Source organism: Carassius auratus, chromosome 34, assembly GCF_003368295.1.
Source record: "Carassius auratus strain Wakin chromosome 34, ASM336829v1, whole genome shotgun sequence".
Taxonomy (NCBI): Eukaryota; Metazoa; Chordata; class Actinopteri; order Cypriniformes; family Cyprinidae; genus Carassius; species Carassius auratus.
The window spans coordinates 16,060,266-16,073,507 of NC_039276.1; the positions used below are offsets into that span (position 1 = coordinate 16,060,266).

General features: G+C 36.7%; 1 protein-coding gene across 3 annotated transcripts in view; it reads right to left on the reverse strand.

Moving 5' to 3' along the window:
* Positions 1–361: 361 nt before the first annotated feature.
* Positions 362–13,242, reverse strand: part of LOC113053297 (collagen alpha-3(VI) chain-like) — a 38,932-nt gene continuing 26,051 nt past the window's right edge. For 2 of the 3 annotated variants that reach the window (XM_026218207.1, XM_026218209.1), the window contains 34 exons: positions 13,045–13,137; positions 12,888–12,941; positions 12,583–12,654; positions 12,443–12,469; positions 12,108–12,152; positions 11,962–12,015; positions 11,805–11,867; positions 11,618–11,683; positions 11,144–11,197; positions 10,783–10,818; positions 10,584–10,646; positions 10,311–10,373; positions 10,122–10,184; positions 9,756–9,818; positions 9,504–9,554; positions 8,712–8,747; positions 8,512–8,574; positions 8,370–8,432; positions 7,968–8,000; positions 7,821–7,857; positions 7,668–7,679; positions 7,064–7,557; positions 6,824–6,926; positions 5,982–6,683; positions 5,752–5,851; positions 5,550–5,602; positions 5,208–5,468; positions 4,437–4,517; positions 3,794–3,874; positions 3,432–3,506; positions 2,117–2,302; positions 1,613–1,675; positions 1,125–1,313; positions 362–1,026 (listed from right to left, as the gene is read on the reverse strand). In XM_026218207.1, the coding sequence (XP_026073992.1) occupies positions 989–1,026; positions 1,125–1,313; positions 1,613–1,675; positions 2,117–2,302; positions 3,432–3,506; positions 3,794–3,874; positions 4,437–4,517; positions 5,208–5,468; positions 5,550–5,602; positions 5,752–5,851; positions 5,982–6,683; positions 6,824–6,926; positions 7,064–7,557; positions 7,668–7,679; positions 7,821–7,857; positions 7,968–8,000; positions 8,370–8,432; positions 8,512–8,574; positions 8,712–8,747; positions 9,504–9,554; positions 9,756–9,818; positions 10,122–10,184; positions 10,311–10,373; positions 10,584–10,646; positions 10,783–10,818; positions 11,144–11,197; positions 11,618–11,683; positions 11,805–11,867; positions 11,962–12,015; positions 12,108–12,152; positions 12,443–12,469; positions 12,583–12,654; positions 12,888–12,941; positions 13,045–13,137 (3,537 nt within the window). In that variant the 3' untranslated portion in view covers positions 362–988. The remainder of the gene's footprint in view (positions 1,027–1,124; positions 1,314–1,612; positions 1,676–2,116; positions 2,303–3,431; positions 3,507–3,793; positions 3,875–4,436; positions 4,518–5,207; positions 5,469–5,549; positions 5,603–5,751; positions 5,852–5,981; positions 6,684–6,823; positions 6,927–7,063; positions 7,558–7,667; positions 7,680–7,820; positions 7,858–7,967; positions 8,001–8,369; positions 8,433–8,511; positions 8,575–8,711; positions 8,748–9,503; positions 9,555–9,755; positions 9,819–10,121; positions 10,185–10,310; positions 10,374–10,583; positions 10,647–10,782; positions 10,819–11,143; positions 11,198–11,617; positions 11,684–11,804; positions 11,868–11,961; positions 12,016–12,107; positions 12,153–12,442; positions 12,470–12,582; positions 12,655–12,887; positions 12,942–13,044; positions 13,138–13,242) is intronic. The other variant, XM_026218208.1, reaches the window with a different exon arrangement.

Below are 13,242 nucleotides of genomic sequence, written 5' to 3' on the forward strand. Positions count from 1 at the left end.
CTCTTTTTTAGTATACACAGGTTCCTGCACTCTCAGCCAGCTGATTCATTTGATCGTATTCGATCAAAGTCTGAACCATGTGTCAAGTTGTGTATGTGTGAGGGTTAAAGGAAAGAGACAATATTGTTATTGTAAGTAAAAAATAAGCTGTCGATGCAGTATGTCCTGATTTAAACACTATGCTTTCCATTGAGCATGCAAAGGTTGAATCTGTTTATTTCTTTTTCTCTCAGAGTGAATCATCAGAGTCAGAAAATGATATTCTTCTCAGCATGAATCGCAAGAGTAAAATCACTTTTAAATGTGCTATGCAACTAATGCATAAGAAAAAGGGAAAAAGACAACACAATCAAAATCAAAGTTTTATATAAAGACCCATTTATTTATATCTGTCCATTTTCAAGTGAAATACAAAGTAACAAAAGAAAAAAAAAATACAGTTAAAAATACATTCCATTTGCTTTTTGAAACTAAAACTCGTGTGTAAAGCAATGGTTTCAAAAATGCATTTTACTTAAAGAAATTAATTACTGGCTTCGGATGATGGTCATTTTATCAAACATCAAGAAAACATTTGTTTGGGGTTTTAAGAGTCAGTGGGGGGGGGGGGGGGGGGGGGAACTGCTGTAATTCAGCTAAATTCACTAAAATGGAACTAAATTGTCATGAATTTGTCTCATAACTACAAAAATTTATTGCTGTGTTTTGATCAAAATATTTCCATGAACACATGATTAAAACAACATTTAAAACAATTGCCCTGGACATTTACAGGGGGTTTTATTCAAACCCAGACACAAGAAAAATAAAGATGCAAACTGAATGTAGCACCAGCACGAAACTAAAATTCTGGAAAATACTACTTCAAGGTATTCTTTGGATCGATCCTCTGGCAAGCTCCAGTGCAGGCATCTTGGCTGTGCTTCTTGTTTTTAGGTGCTCTATCCTCTGAGTGCTGTCAGTCGTTTGTGTACAGCCTTCATTAGTTCTATGATTTAACCGCAGCGATGATCCCTTGTTTAACAGCTGCAGTAAAAAACAAAAAATGTCAAAGTAATGCCTTCTCTATCAATCAATCCTGACACTAAAATCTCATTGACATGCTATTTTATAATTAAACACACCTGCTTTAGCACAAGCCTTCTCACACTCATCCTGTGTCTCAAAGCGATTCTGGTTCCCTCCACATCCTCCGTACCAGAAGCGTGCGCAGCTTCCACTAAGCGGATCATAATGCCATTTAAGCACAAATTTAGCACAGGAGCCCTCTTCTTTTGGTAGCTTGCAGATATCCACACTGGAGTGCAGGGCAGCTGTTAGAGGGCATAGAGAGGATGAGAAAAACCACAGAATTTGAATTGAATATCTAATTACTTGCAAAAGCTTTTCAGATTATTGGATACTGATAACTGCAGCGAAGTTTATCATCTCTGAACGCTGGCATTTCATGTTATGTCATCTTCAGCACGATTCCTTGTAACAATATTGAATTTAAAATATATTACACTCAGCATTTTTTTTAAGTAGTCTTGTAACAGAATTTAAAAACTAAATGATTGTTGAAAAACACTCAAGAAAAGGTTTTTAGAGGTTACTGTAACCGGTGACAGACCTGGAGCTGGTGCTGGGGGGAGAACAGCTTTGACATGCCCTTCACTTGCCTTAGGTTCAGCCACTGTGGAAGTCAGAAAAAAACAGTTATTTTATTTCAAGAATTGTCCTATCTTTCATTATAGTGTACTTTCTTTTTAGGGTGCTTGGTAGTAGCCACAAGTAGCCAAGTCTCTAGGCTTGTAATACAACAAAGGTTATATTTGTGTGCAGAATCTATACATCACTGTATCATCACTGTATTTAGTGTGTAGTAATTGCTTTAGATTCAGTTGATTTTCTAATTAATAACTGATCTGATTTTGTAGCTATCGATTGTTTCAGTTTCATCCTCTTTTGGGATTTAAGAACTTAAGACATTGAGTACTGCAACCTCTAATTCAATAATTGTATTGCTCAGTCTTGAAGTCTTCGAAATAATAGAATATAATATAATAATAATAGAAATAATAGGACCAATTAGTCGCTACAGTGCTTGCGTCCAGGGCTCTAAGGGCGCACATACCTGTCTTCATGCAGTGTTTGAGGCAGTCAGCCTCAGTCTCAAACCTATTGTCATTTCCTCCACAACCTCCATACCAGAACTGTGTACAGAATCCATTCTTTCTGTCAAAGTACCACTTAGCTTGGTAATCTCTGCATGACAGTCCAGTGTCAAAGTCAAGTGAACATGGGTCCATAAGATTGTTAACTGAAACATGCAAACAAACAGAGAGGGTTTACCATGAAAGAGGAAAGAAAAGGACAGTTAGTTTTGTCAGTAAAATGAACATACAGTACAGTCGGTAAAAATGAGGTGATTATAGCTCATTTAAATGAATTATCTTGTTATTTTGATGGGTTAGCTGGATTAAAATCAAGATTATGTAAATTGTGTCATTTTCAAATCAAGGTAGAATTCAAACTGTAATGCTAAAATGTTGTTTTATGTTATATATGCAAAGGTAGTCAAAATACATATAGTTTGCTATTTACAAAGGCATTATGGCCTTTTAAAATAACTTGGGATCATACAGTAATAGAGAACATACAGTAATCATGTTTCTAAATGCATTCATTAGTATCAGCTCTGTCAGTTTAAATAGCTGGTCACTGGACCAAAGTACCACAAGAAAAAACAGTGACCTTGATTGCAAAAGCACTTTGAAACAGATTTATGTGCTATACATCTGCAGGTAATTACTGTAAAGGCAGTCTCATTGACTGTGTCTGTGCTGTGCCAATTTCACAAATCTCTGTTTTATAACCCCTACAGAATAAACCTGCCTTTTATGTGAAACAACCATTTTTCCCCCCTCAAATTTAGTGTTACACTTTGTTAGTTGGTTATCAAGTCAAACGCTGGCTAGTTCAATACAATTTAAGTTAGTTTATTAGTTTTTGTAGATGCATTTATGTTAAAAGTTAAACTTCCCAAAATTAAATAGGGTTCCCTATTACCAGCTGCTAAAAACAACGATCTCATTGTTTTGCAATGCCGATAGCTTCTGTTCTTACAGAATTAAGAAAATCATTTGCAGTACAGGTTCTCCAAAACACCCTTTCACATCTTTAATATCTGACTTGTAAATTTACAAATTGATCTATTATTTTGTCTTTTAAACAATCAGTAAAAATCTATTGTAAAGGCAGACATTTGATTTTTGATTTTTTAATACACAAGAAACCCCTAATGACGGTTTTTTAATACACAAGCACCCATAATGCTGCTTTAATGTGTGATTTAAACAAGATGTTTTACGAAGAAAAAAATGTAATGCTCACAAACAAGCAAATGAAAAACATTTTTAACATGCAATGTTAATCCTCAGCATACATACTTATTTCTGGTTTACTTAAGGGTACAGAGGACACACTCCCCATTGCTTCACTCGGAACCTTCAGTTCTACTGTTTCTGTTTGAAAAGACCAGATCTCAGTTAATTAGATCTCACAAAGCTCATTCATTTCAGCCAACATTAATGCTTTCATCCTTGCACTCTGAAATACATGAAAGTATTAAAAGAAGGACCATCAAAATAAACATGGATAAATGCATTAAGAATGAATTAGTAGTCTGTTCATAGTGTTTGTTTTATAAAAACTTTGATTCCAAATACAAAAGCTTTGTTGTGAATGTTTCTCTGTATTGGAGTAAAATCCTCTTGCTTATATGAATTATTGAGCAAACACTTTCACTTACTAATTTCGGGTTTACTTAAGGGTGCAGAGGGCTCGATCCCCATCACCTCACTTGGAGTAAGAACCTTCTGTTCTGCTGATTCTGTTCAAAAGAAATCTGAGGTTAACTAGATCCTGCAGAAAGCATAGTTTCTGCTCATAATACATGCTTTCTTACAAAATTGTGTAGTTGTGTACCAGGTCTATCAAAACAGTATTTACTCCACTTTGCATGTTACATTTTATTGAAAGATTTAAGTATTTAACAAAAAAATATTTATTTATTAATTGATAAAATGAATGATTATACAATTTAATTTCTATTAATTTATAGAAAGTTTTTTTTAAACAAATTATCCTGTTGATATATTCTGTCACTTACTAATTTCTTGTTTACTCAAGGGTGCAGTGGAAATCATCCCCACTTTTTCACTGACATTAAGAAATTTTTGTTCTGCTGATTATGTTTAAAAAGACACATTTGAGGTTAGTCAGATCTGGGAATGCTTAGTTTTCTGGCCAGATTGAACGCATTCATATTCTGTGCTAGCTCTATGTTACAATTTAAAAGTCATAAAAAAAAAAAACACATAGCTGTGTTGTACTAACTACAGTATATCATAATTTGGTATAATCTGTGAAAAAAAAAAAGATCTTTCACTTACTTGTGTCTGGTTTGCTCAAGGGTGCAGTTGGTGCAATACCCATCACATCATTTACAGTAAGGACCTTCAGATGTGCTGATTCTGTTCAGAAGAATGAATATAAAGTTAAAGCATCCTGCACTGACCAACATTAAAAGAACAGCTTGTGAATGAATGAATAAATATCTGAATCCACTCTATTAATGTTGAAATGATCGAATTTCTAAATCAGGGAACATGAAATATGCTAGGACATCAAGCATAGAATGTCTTTTTGAGCTAGAAAATAAGAACTAGGGCTAATCATCTTTGAAAATAAGAAAAAAAGTCAACTTTATTAGTCAAAACCCAATAACTCTGTGAGAAATAGACCATAAATTGTTATACACTGAAAATCTTATTTTCCAGCACAGTTCTCAAATCACCTTCACTAACCAAATTAGCATCATTTCTTCTCCTTTTGTTGAGTTCAGTACACTGTTTCCTGATTTATGAAAATGAGAAAGCTCTTGTACATTATCATCTATCATATATGTACCACAAGCAATTAAAAAAAAAAAATCTAACTTAATCAATGAATGGAAAAGAACAATCTGTCCAGATACTGTCCATAACTAGTTATGTGTTCTACAGAAATACAAAAGTCATCATGCTTCACAGGGAAGTAGATGACAGAATTTTACTTTTTAATTTCCGTACTTATTAATTCATACTTATAAATCACAACTTCAAAACATGTTCCTTGAATTCATAATCACACAGATTAATTTATGTGAAAAAACATGAGCTCACTTGTAGGAACAATGCCTTTGTAGGTGCTGGCAACATGACCATTGAAACTGTGAGTGTTGACCACTACGTTATAGGTTTCGGAGGCCTCCAACTCAGAAATGGAGAGATGGTTGCCAGTCATATTTTTCCTCAGCACTAGAGTATGATCCTTCATGCGAGTCACAGTAACTTCATGGGTGGCCTTTGAATCACCACTCAACCACTGCAAGGCGAATCCGCTGGAGGTGACATTAACCAGATGCATTTTCTCCATACCTGTTTCTGGACGCAAACATACACACAGTGTGACCAGATTTGAACCAGATTTGAATACCCACAACCTCTGATGCATACTATCAGTACCTATCTGTTTTCTGTCATGAACCTCCTGCTGTCCATGATGATTCTGGTGTTTCCTGAAGAAAAAAAAAAGATACCATAGTGAATTAAATTATTTAGCGACTCATACTGTCTTGTGAATGGTTTTTGGTCAGTGCAGAAGCAACATTTATAATGCACATACTGAATGCGGTTTACAGAACACATTGCTCATCAATATACTCACTCTGTTTGTGGCAAACTGGATGGGATTTTGTGTGGCTGGTCACTCTGATACAACTGACACTTTTTAGAGACTTCAGGTGACAGGTAGAACGCATTTTCAACTATACAGAAAGAATGAAGAAACTGTCAATAACAGTTGCTAGAGAAAACCTGGTGTGAAATGACTAGTAACGGCTAATACTGTATATCAATAGACATTTTGAGCATTTAAAAAAAAATCCTCTGACTCACGGCCGAGGTACTTGGGCAACAGTCTGGCAAATGTCTGAATGTGGTCGTCATAGAAGCCTGAAGGTCTATCCACCCTCTTAAAGAATACATCTGAAGGCTCACTTGCCACTTGGGCCAGGACACGGACATCACCTGCACTGAACAGCTTCCCAACTGCCATCACCACTACGAAGTATCCTTTGCATTTAACTCCAGTGGCAGCCCTTATTATCCTCTCCTCATGCAGCTCAACTGGTCCAGTCACAAACAGAACTAATACCTTCAAATGGCGGGGATGTGGCACCTTCTCGAACACATGCTCAACAGTGCCTTCAAGAGCATCTGCAAGGGCACGTCCTCCTTCCAGCTGGTGCACCTTATCCTGTAGGAAGCTTCGGACACTGTTGGGTGACTTGTGATCTGTCAAACCAAAGGTCACGCTGATAGGAATACCACTGCCATTGTGCAAGTATTCATAAGGTGCATGCTGAACAAGTGCTACTCGAGCATGATGGGTAGTGCTGGCTGGATCAGGGGACATCTCTAGCTGTTCCGTCATTAAAGCCACATATCGCTTTATCTCTGTGAAGACAGAGGGCCAGGTGCTCTCTGAACTATCAAGAATGAAGGCCATGTCGATGTCCAAGTCAGTTGCGGGATCCCTTCGGTCTCGGACTCTACGCGGTGGGACATAATCACACATCTGATCCGGGGCACAGAAGTCTGGGGGGGGAAAAAGTTTAAGAAGAAAACTGACATTCAAACATTCTCTGTTGCTACTGTTTCGGTATTTTAAGAAAGTTTGGTCGCTTTTCTTGTTTGCTGAACTCTGTTGTGCATGATGATATTGTGCATAGTGTTACCCAGGCAGATATGGCAGGTCATGACCTTCTTGATGACATTGTTGTATTCAGCACTTCCAGGTGAGGGCAGAACCATAATCTGGGCTATAGCGGTGTTGTTAATCTGAAACCACAGATGTGTGAGGAAGCATACTGCACAAATAAAAACCTTTACCAACAGTGATGCAAAAAAATAAAAAAAATAATAATAACATTTCTTACAGACACAAATTACAATGTTTGCCCTTCTACTGCCCCTACCTGCAAGGCTCTTCTGAGTTGGCGATCTTCGCGGTTAAGGAGGAACAAAGAGGAAATTCCTGAATCATAGAGGCGTAGAGCAGCAGCACTTAAATCTTGAGATGTTGTAACAGGGCCGTTGACAAAGAAAACAGCAATCTTGCGCACAAGGAACCCACTGCGAACTCTTTTAAACGTGTTCTGTGCAGCAAAGTTCATGGCTGTCTCCAAGCTGCGCTGCTTACGGGTCAGCTGAGTCTGGAGCCCTTGAACTCGCTCAACAAGTGCTCGCTTCTTCTGGGCATCTGCAAAGCGGATCTCAGTAGTCACCTCATTGTTGTAGAGCGCGAGAGCAACACGGGCACCTCGGGGACAGTTGCTCTCAGTAATAGTGATGTCACTGACCAGGCGCAGAACAGTGTCCCGCATGTTGTTGAAAGTAGAGCGTGTTACACCATCTGATGCATCCAGGACAAAGGCCAACTCAGTAGGGTATAGGGGACATTCCTGAGCACCTGAGGAATTAGAAACTCAAAAGCTGAATGGAACAGCTATGCAATGAGTGCTTTAAACTGTGATCCTAAAAGTACAGTGCAAATGCAGAGATAGTTCATTATTCACTTACCATAGCAGCAGGCTAAAAAAAAAAAAAGAGAGAGACAAAAAATACAGTAAGATTTCACAACCTAAAAGTACAACTATAAAAAAGCATACAAAGATATAATTTAAACTTTAAGAAAGACAGTATTATTAAACACTGGACAGTCACTATACTTACGACAGTTATCCCTAATTTTCTTGACCAGATCACATGGCTGTGAGGGCAAAAAAAATATTAAAAAATTGACATTAATGTTCCAAGCATGTAAGTAGGACTAAACAATAAAGACAATTGTACAGTGAAAGAAAGGAACAAAATACACACCACCGGACCAGTTCCTCTGGATCCTCTTTCGCCCTGTTTTTGACATCAGAAAAAAAAAAACACTTTCTAAACAGCTGAACACATCTGTATTTATTCTACTGAGCAGTTTTGTTTGCCACACTAATGTCTGTCACTAGTAAAGAAAAAAGATGAAAAAAAGAAAATTGGTAACAGCTTGCGGAAATCCAAGCTTATTCTCTTATAGAGAGAATTGTACACTTTGTAAGACAGACCATCCCTAGTCATGCCTCAACTTAGTCACCTCAATTTAAGTCAACATTCCTGTATTTAAAGATTTGTAACAAAGTTTTATATATATATATATATATATATATATATATATATATATATATATATATATATATATATATACTTTTAAAGCAAATTATATATGGTGCTTACATGGGGCCCTGGGTATCCAGTGTCTCCCTTTTGTCCAGGTCCACCAGATTCCCCTGAGGTACCCTACAAACATATTAGCAGCGATTATCGGCAGTATGGATATGAAGACCTTATTAAAAGTTGTTAAATCAACAGTACTCACCCTCTGGCCATTGTTTCCTCTGGGTCCAGGTCCTCCCTTTGAACCAGGGTCACCCGCTTCACCCTTTGAATCAATTCAGTTTTAACATTTAGTTACTTCTATTGTTTTGCACAGCAAAATTTGAAGAGAGTGCATTAGTAGAAAAGGTACTGTATGTACTGTAAAACATTCAAGAGTGCAGACAACTTCAGTAATCTCACCTTTGGACCGGGGAAACCAGGGAAACCTTCATCACCCTAAAACAACATTAAAGAGTGTTCAGTGTAAAATACTTTTTGATATGTATATACTCAGCAAAAAAGAAAAGAAAAGGAAAGAAAAAATAAGAATAAAACATAAAAATAAATATCCGCTCACATGGGTCTGCTTTTAAGAAAATCTCTTAAAAATGTGTAAGCATTTGTATGAACACAAAAAGATTTAACAACTGAGTCATAAACTGAACACGTTTCACAGGCATTTGATAAACAGAAGTGGAAAAATGAGTGCCTAAACAAAGGGGGGTCTATATCAAAAGTTGCAGTGAGTATCTTACGTGGCCAACAGCTGCACTAAGTAGGTACCACAATGCATTTCATCTTTGTGAACTGCACCAGATTTGCCAGTTCTTGCTGCGAGATTTTACTCCATTTGTCCACCAAGACAAGCTCTCTAACACATTTGAGGGTTTCACGTGGTGTGCCACTGCACAGACCTTCAACTGTCCTTCCTGTGTACCTGTAGCACTGTCTTACATATCATTCATTACAGACATAGCAGTTTATTTCTCTGGCCATCGCTTGGTTTATCTGCAGTCCTCATGCCTCCCTGCAGCAGGACTATTGCATGTTCAAGCAGGTGAGAAAGGACTCGTTAATGTTTCAAGATATTGTAAGTGTAACTTTAATTGCCTACTGCCTGTAAACTCTGGGATTTTCCACAGGTGCATGTGCAATTATTATTTATTTTAGAAAGCATGAAAAAAATAGTTTCAACTTTATACACACACTCACCTTTCTTCCTTTGGGACCAGGTGTACCAAACCCATCTCTTCCATCCTCACCCTGTATACACAGGAAACTCTAAATTACTAAATGACTGATGTACACTAGAGTGATCTGATAAATGAACAACGTGCTATGTTTACAATTATCCAATCTATTTGTGAATGTCTCATATAATAATGCTGATGGACATTATCTGTGTTGTTACAATGTATGAAATGTATTTGGTGTGGCTGGTGCAGACTATGACTCCTCTCTTACAGGCTCCCCACGGGGTCCCAGGGGTCCGACTACACCTTTAGGTCCTGGCTCTCCTGGTTCACCCTTTAGAGTGAAGGAGAAAATGTGAATCATAGTTTTATAAATAATCATGTATAAAAGGTGCAATTGTTATACATTTAACAACTGAAAGAGTGCCCTACTTCTCACACTAATGCATTGAAACAAAAATGTAATGGAATTTCCTCTTCCCAAATTGTACAAGTACAAACTCCCCAGAAGCTTTAAGTTATTTTGATATTAAGATATTTTCTTTAATCAATTTCTTAAGCTTGTCATTGATAACTAGAGCATGAGAGTGCAACTGCCTGGCAATGAATTGATAAACGTTGCTAAAGTAATCATTACCTTACGGCCAACAGTGCCTCTTCTACCCTTTTCTCCAGCCGTTCCTGGCAGTCCTCCTGGCCCCTAAATAAATACATAAATCAAACATTTGGCATTAAACATTTTGTCTGCACACAAATTGTCATAATAATTTATTCAATTATTGTTTTAGTAGCAGAAAAAGAAAAAGAACATTCTTGGACTTCCTACCCTTGGACCAGGGTTTCCATCCTCTCCTCTAAGACCAGGTGCTCCAATTGGTCCAGTAGGACCCTTAATCAAGTACATAAACAATATTTATATTATGTATTATATATTTTCTATTTGATAATAATATTTACAAATTTATAGCAAGGCAGGTTTGCAAATTTGTGCAAAATAAATAAATGTATCCAGACTGTAAAGCAGATTTAACCATTATGCATGCATGTACAACATGTCATAGGACCGGTCTTGTTTTTTTTTTCTACTATTTTAATTTACCCGAGATCCCCCAATTCCTCTCTCTCCTGGTAAACCGTCGCTTCCAGGCTTTCCAGGAGCACCCTAAAGAATGCAACAGGGCCATTAATAAACCTTCAAAAAATTCAAATTGAATCCATAAACAGCAGCTTTTGATGGACCTCTATGTGAGTGTTTAAATAATGTTTATGTCCATCAATGGCATGAAATGTCTACTCACAGCTTGACCAGGAGGCCCTCTTCTACCATCAGGGCCCTTTTTCAAAAGAGAAGAGGGTGAATAAGATTATGAACAGAACATCTGTCATTCAACATTTCATGCATCTTACACATAACATTTCAAATAAATATATGCCATAGACAACATGGCTTAAAACTGAGATAAGTTCTAATAATCAAAGTCAAATTAAAAATGTATTTTTATCGCATATCAGTGTACACATTTCTTTAGACTCTTTCGATTTTATTGAACTGTTTTCGGGCTTTAAGAGATTATTTATGAACTGACTGAAATAATCTTATCCTATTCAGTACTGCTGGTTAAGTTTGAAAAGACATTCTCTTTGGTCGGGGACACATACCTGTCTCCCTGGTTCACCAGCACCTCCCTTATTTCCGTCCACCCCTGGCTCTCCCTAAAGAAAACACTTTCATGAACTTCAAGGTCGCATTAGAGTTGTGGATTTTATTCACATTGATACAAACACAGATTTAATAGTACACACTAACAAAATGTGTAGTAACTACTACTATATGTAGAGCTTGACAAAGTCTTACAGTTTGACCATGGCCAGAGACTAAAATTACATGTAATGAAAAATAATAGTTTAATCGATTGAGAAATAATTAATAAAACAACTTCTATGAGATTATAATTATAGTGCAGAACTATAAATGAAGCTGAAATGAAGCGTGGTACTTTACAATATTGATCCATGAACGTGCTACAGTCCTGAACAGACATAATGAAATAAATGGAATCCATACTGTGAATACGGGAATAACATACTGTAGCAACTAGGTTTAAAAAAATAAAACAGAAAATTTGACCATACCGGTGGGCCAGCATCGCCTGGATCACCTTTTGGTCCCCTCTGGTTGTTGTCTCTTCCGGGGATGCCCTAAAACAACAACAACAGCATCAACCTTACTTAATGAAGAAAGATATACTCATTCTAAATTAAGTCAAATCTTTGAGTAAATAAGAAAGCAGACACATCTGACTAGTTATATTATACATACTGGATCACCACGGATTCCAGTCTGACCAACATCTCCTGCCTGGCCTTTAGCCCCTTTAGGCCCCTTTAAACACACAAAAAAGATCAGATAAAGCAAATGTATTTCTATTGAATATATTCCACAGTCTCAACCCATGACTATATTCTACATGACTTACCCTTTCGCCAGGGTTTCCTCGATCTCCTGGAGGGCCAACAACACCACTTGTTCCCTAAAAGACAACAATTTTGAACTGGCATTCGCAAAGATTTGTACAAACCATTGTAAAACTGATCAATGACAGCTAAATGATAAATAGCTGACCTCCTCTCCATTGATTCCATCTAAACCAATCTCTCCATTTTCACCCTAGAGGAAAAAAAAAGTTTTAATTAAATATATACTTGTAATGAAATTTAAATGTTACTGTTAATAATGGAAATATATTATTATTTATTACAAAGACTATAGAATACCCAAGACATGTCACTCGTATCGTTTTGAATGGGGAAAAATGCAGGAAGCCTTCTGAATGAAAGAGCGATTCGCTAATCAGTGCAGCTGCCGCTAGAAGCCAGCGAGTGACATGACTTGCCTTAAAGAGACTTTGATTATTATGAAATGATTACAAAAGCACTATTTATATAAGGAGTTTTTACCTTTTCACCATTGTATCCTCGAGATCCCTAAATAAAAGATAAACAAAAACATTGGATTAGTCACATTAAATATATATATATATATATATATAATTTTTTTTTCACAAAGAGCCTCTGTAGTTGAAATTAGTTCAACTTACTTTAATACCTCTTTGACCTGGACATCCTTGGAATCCTTGAGTTCCGTTTATACCAGGTGGACCTCTCTCTCCCTGAGAAAACATGCCAGATGCACAAATATTGCATTTTTGTTAATATGACAACAGCCAAGTTTCAGGTTTTTCATGATGAAATCTTGTGTTGATGACAAATCGTTTTTTTTTCTTTTTTTTTTAGCAAAATCATTATATAAATAGGAAAGAAACTCCAGTGTTATGGATTAAAAAAGTGTTATGCTTTTTAAATCATTTTCCATATTCATAGTAGATAATTAGTTGATGCTCACCGGACCACCTTCATCACCAGGATGTCCACTGAACCCTTGACCACCAGATTTACCCTGTAGACAACCAAACATTGACATAAGCAAACACTGAGAAATTTTATAATTTTCACCTGTGTTCTAGTCTAAAATATGTTGTTTCTCGAAGAATGAATTTGACCTTTGGTCCAGAAACACCAACAGCTCCTCTGTCCCCTCTCTGGCCATTACACTTGCATGGAACAGAACAGCATTCCCGCTCAGCGATGTTATCCTTTAAAAAAAAAAAAGACAACCACAATCATATTAGGAAAACACATTCATCTCTTTTTGTTTTCCTACACACAGTAGGTTATTCCTTAGTTTGCAAATTGAATGA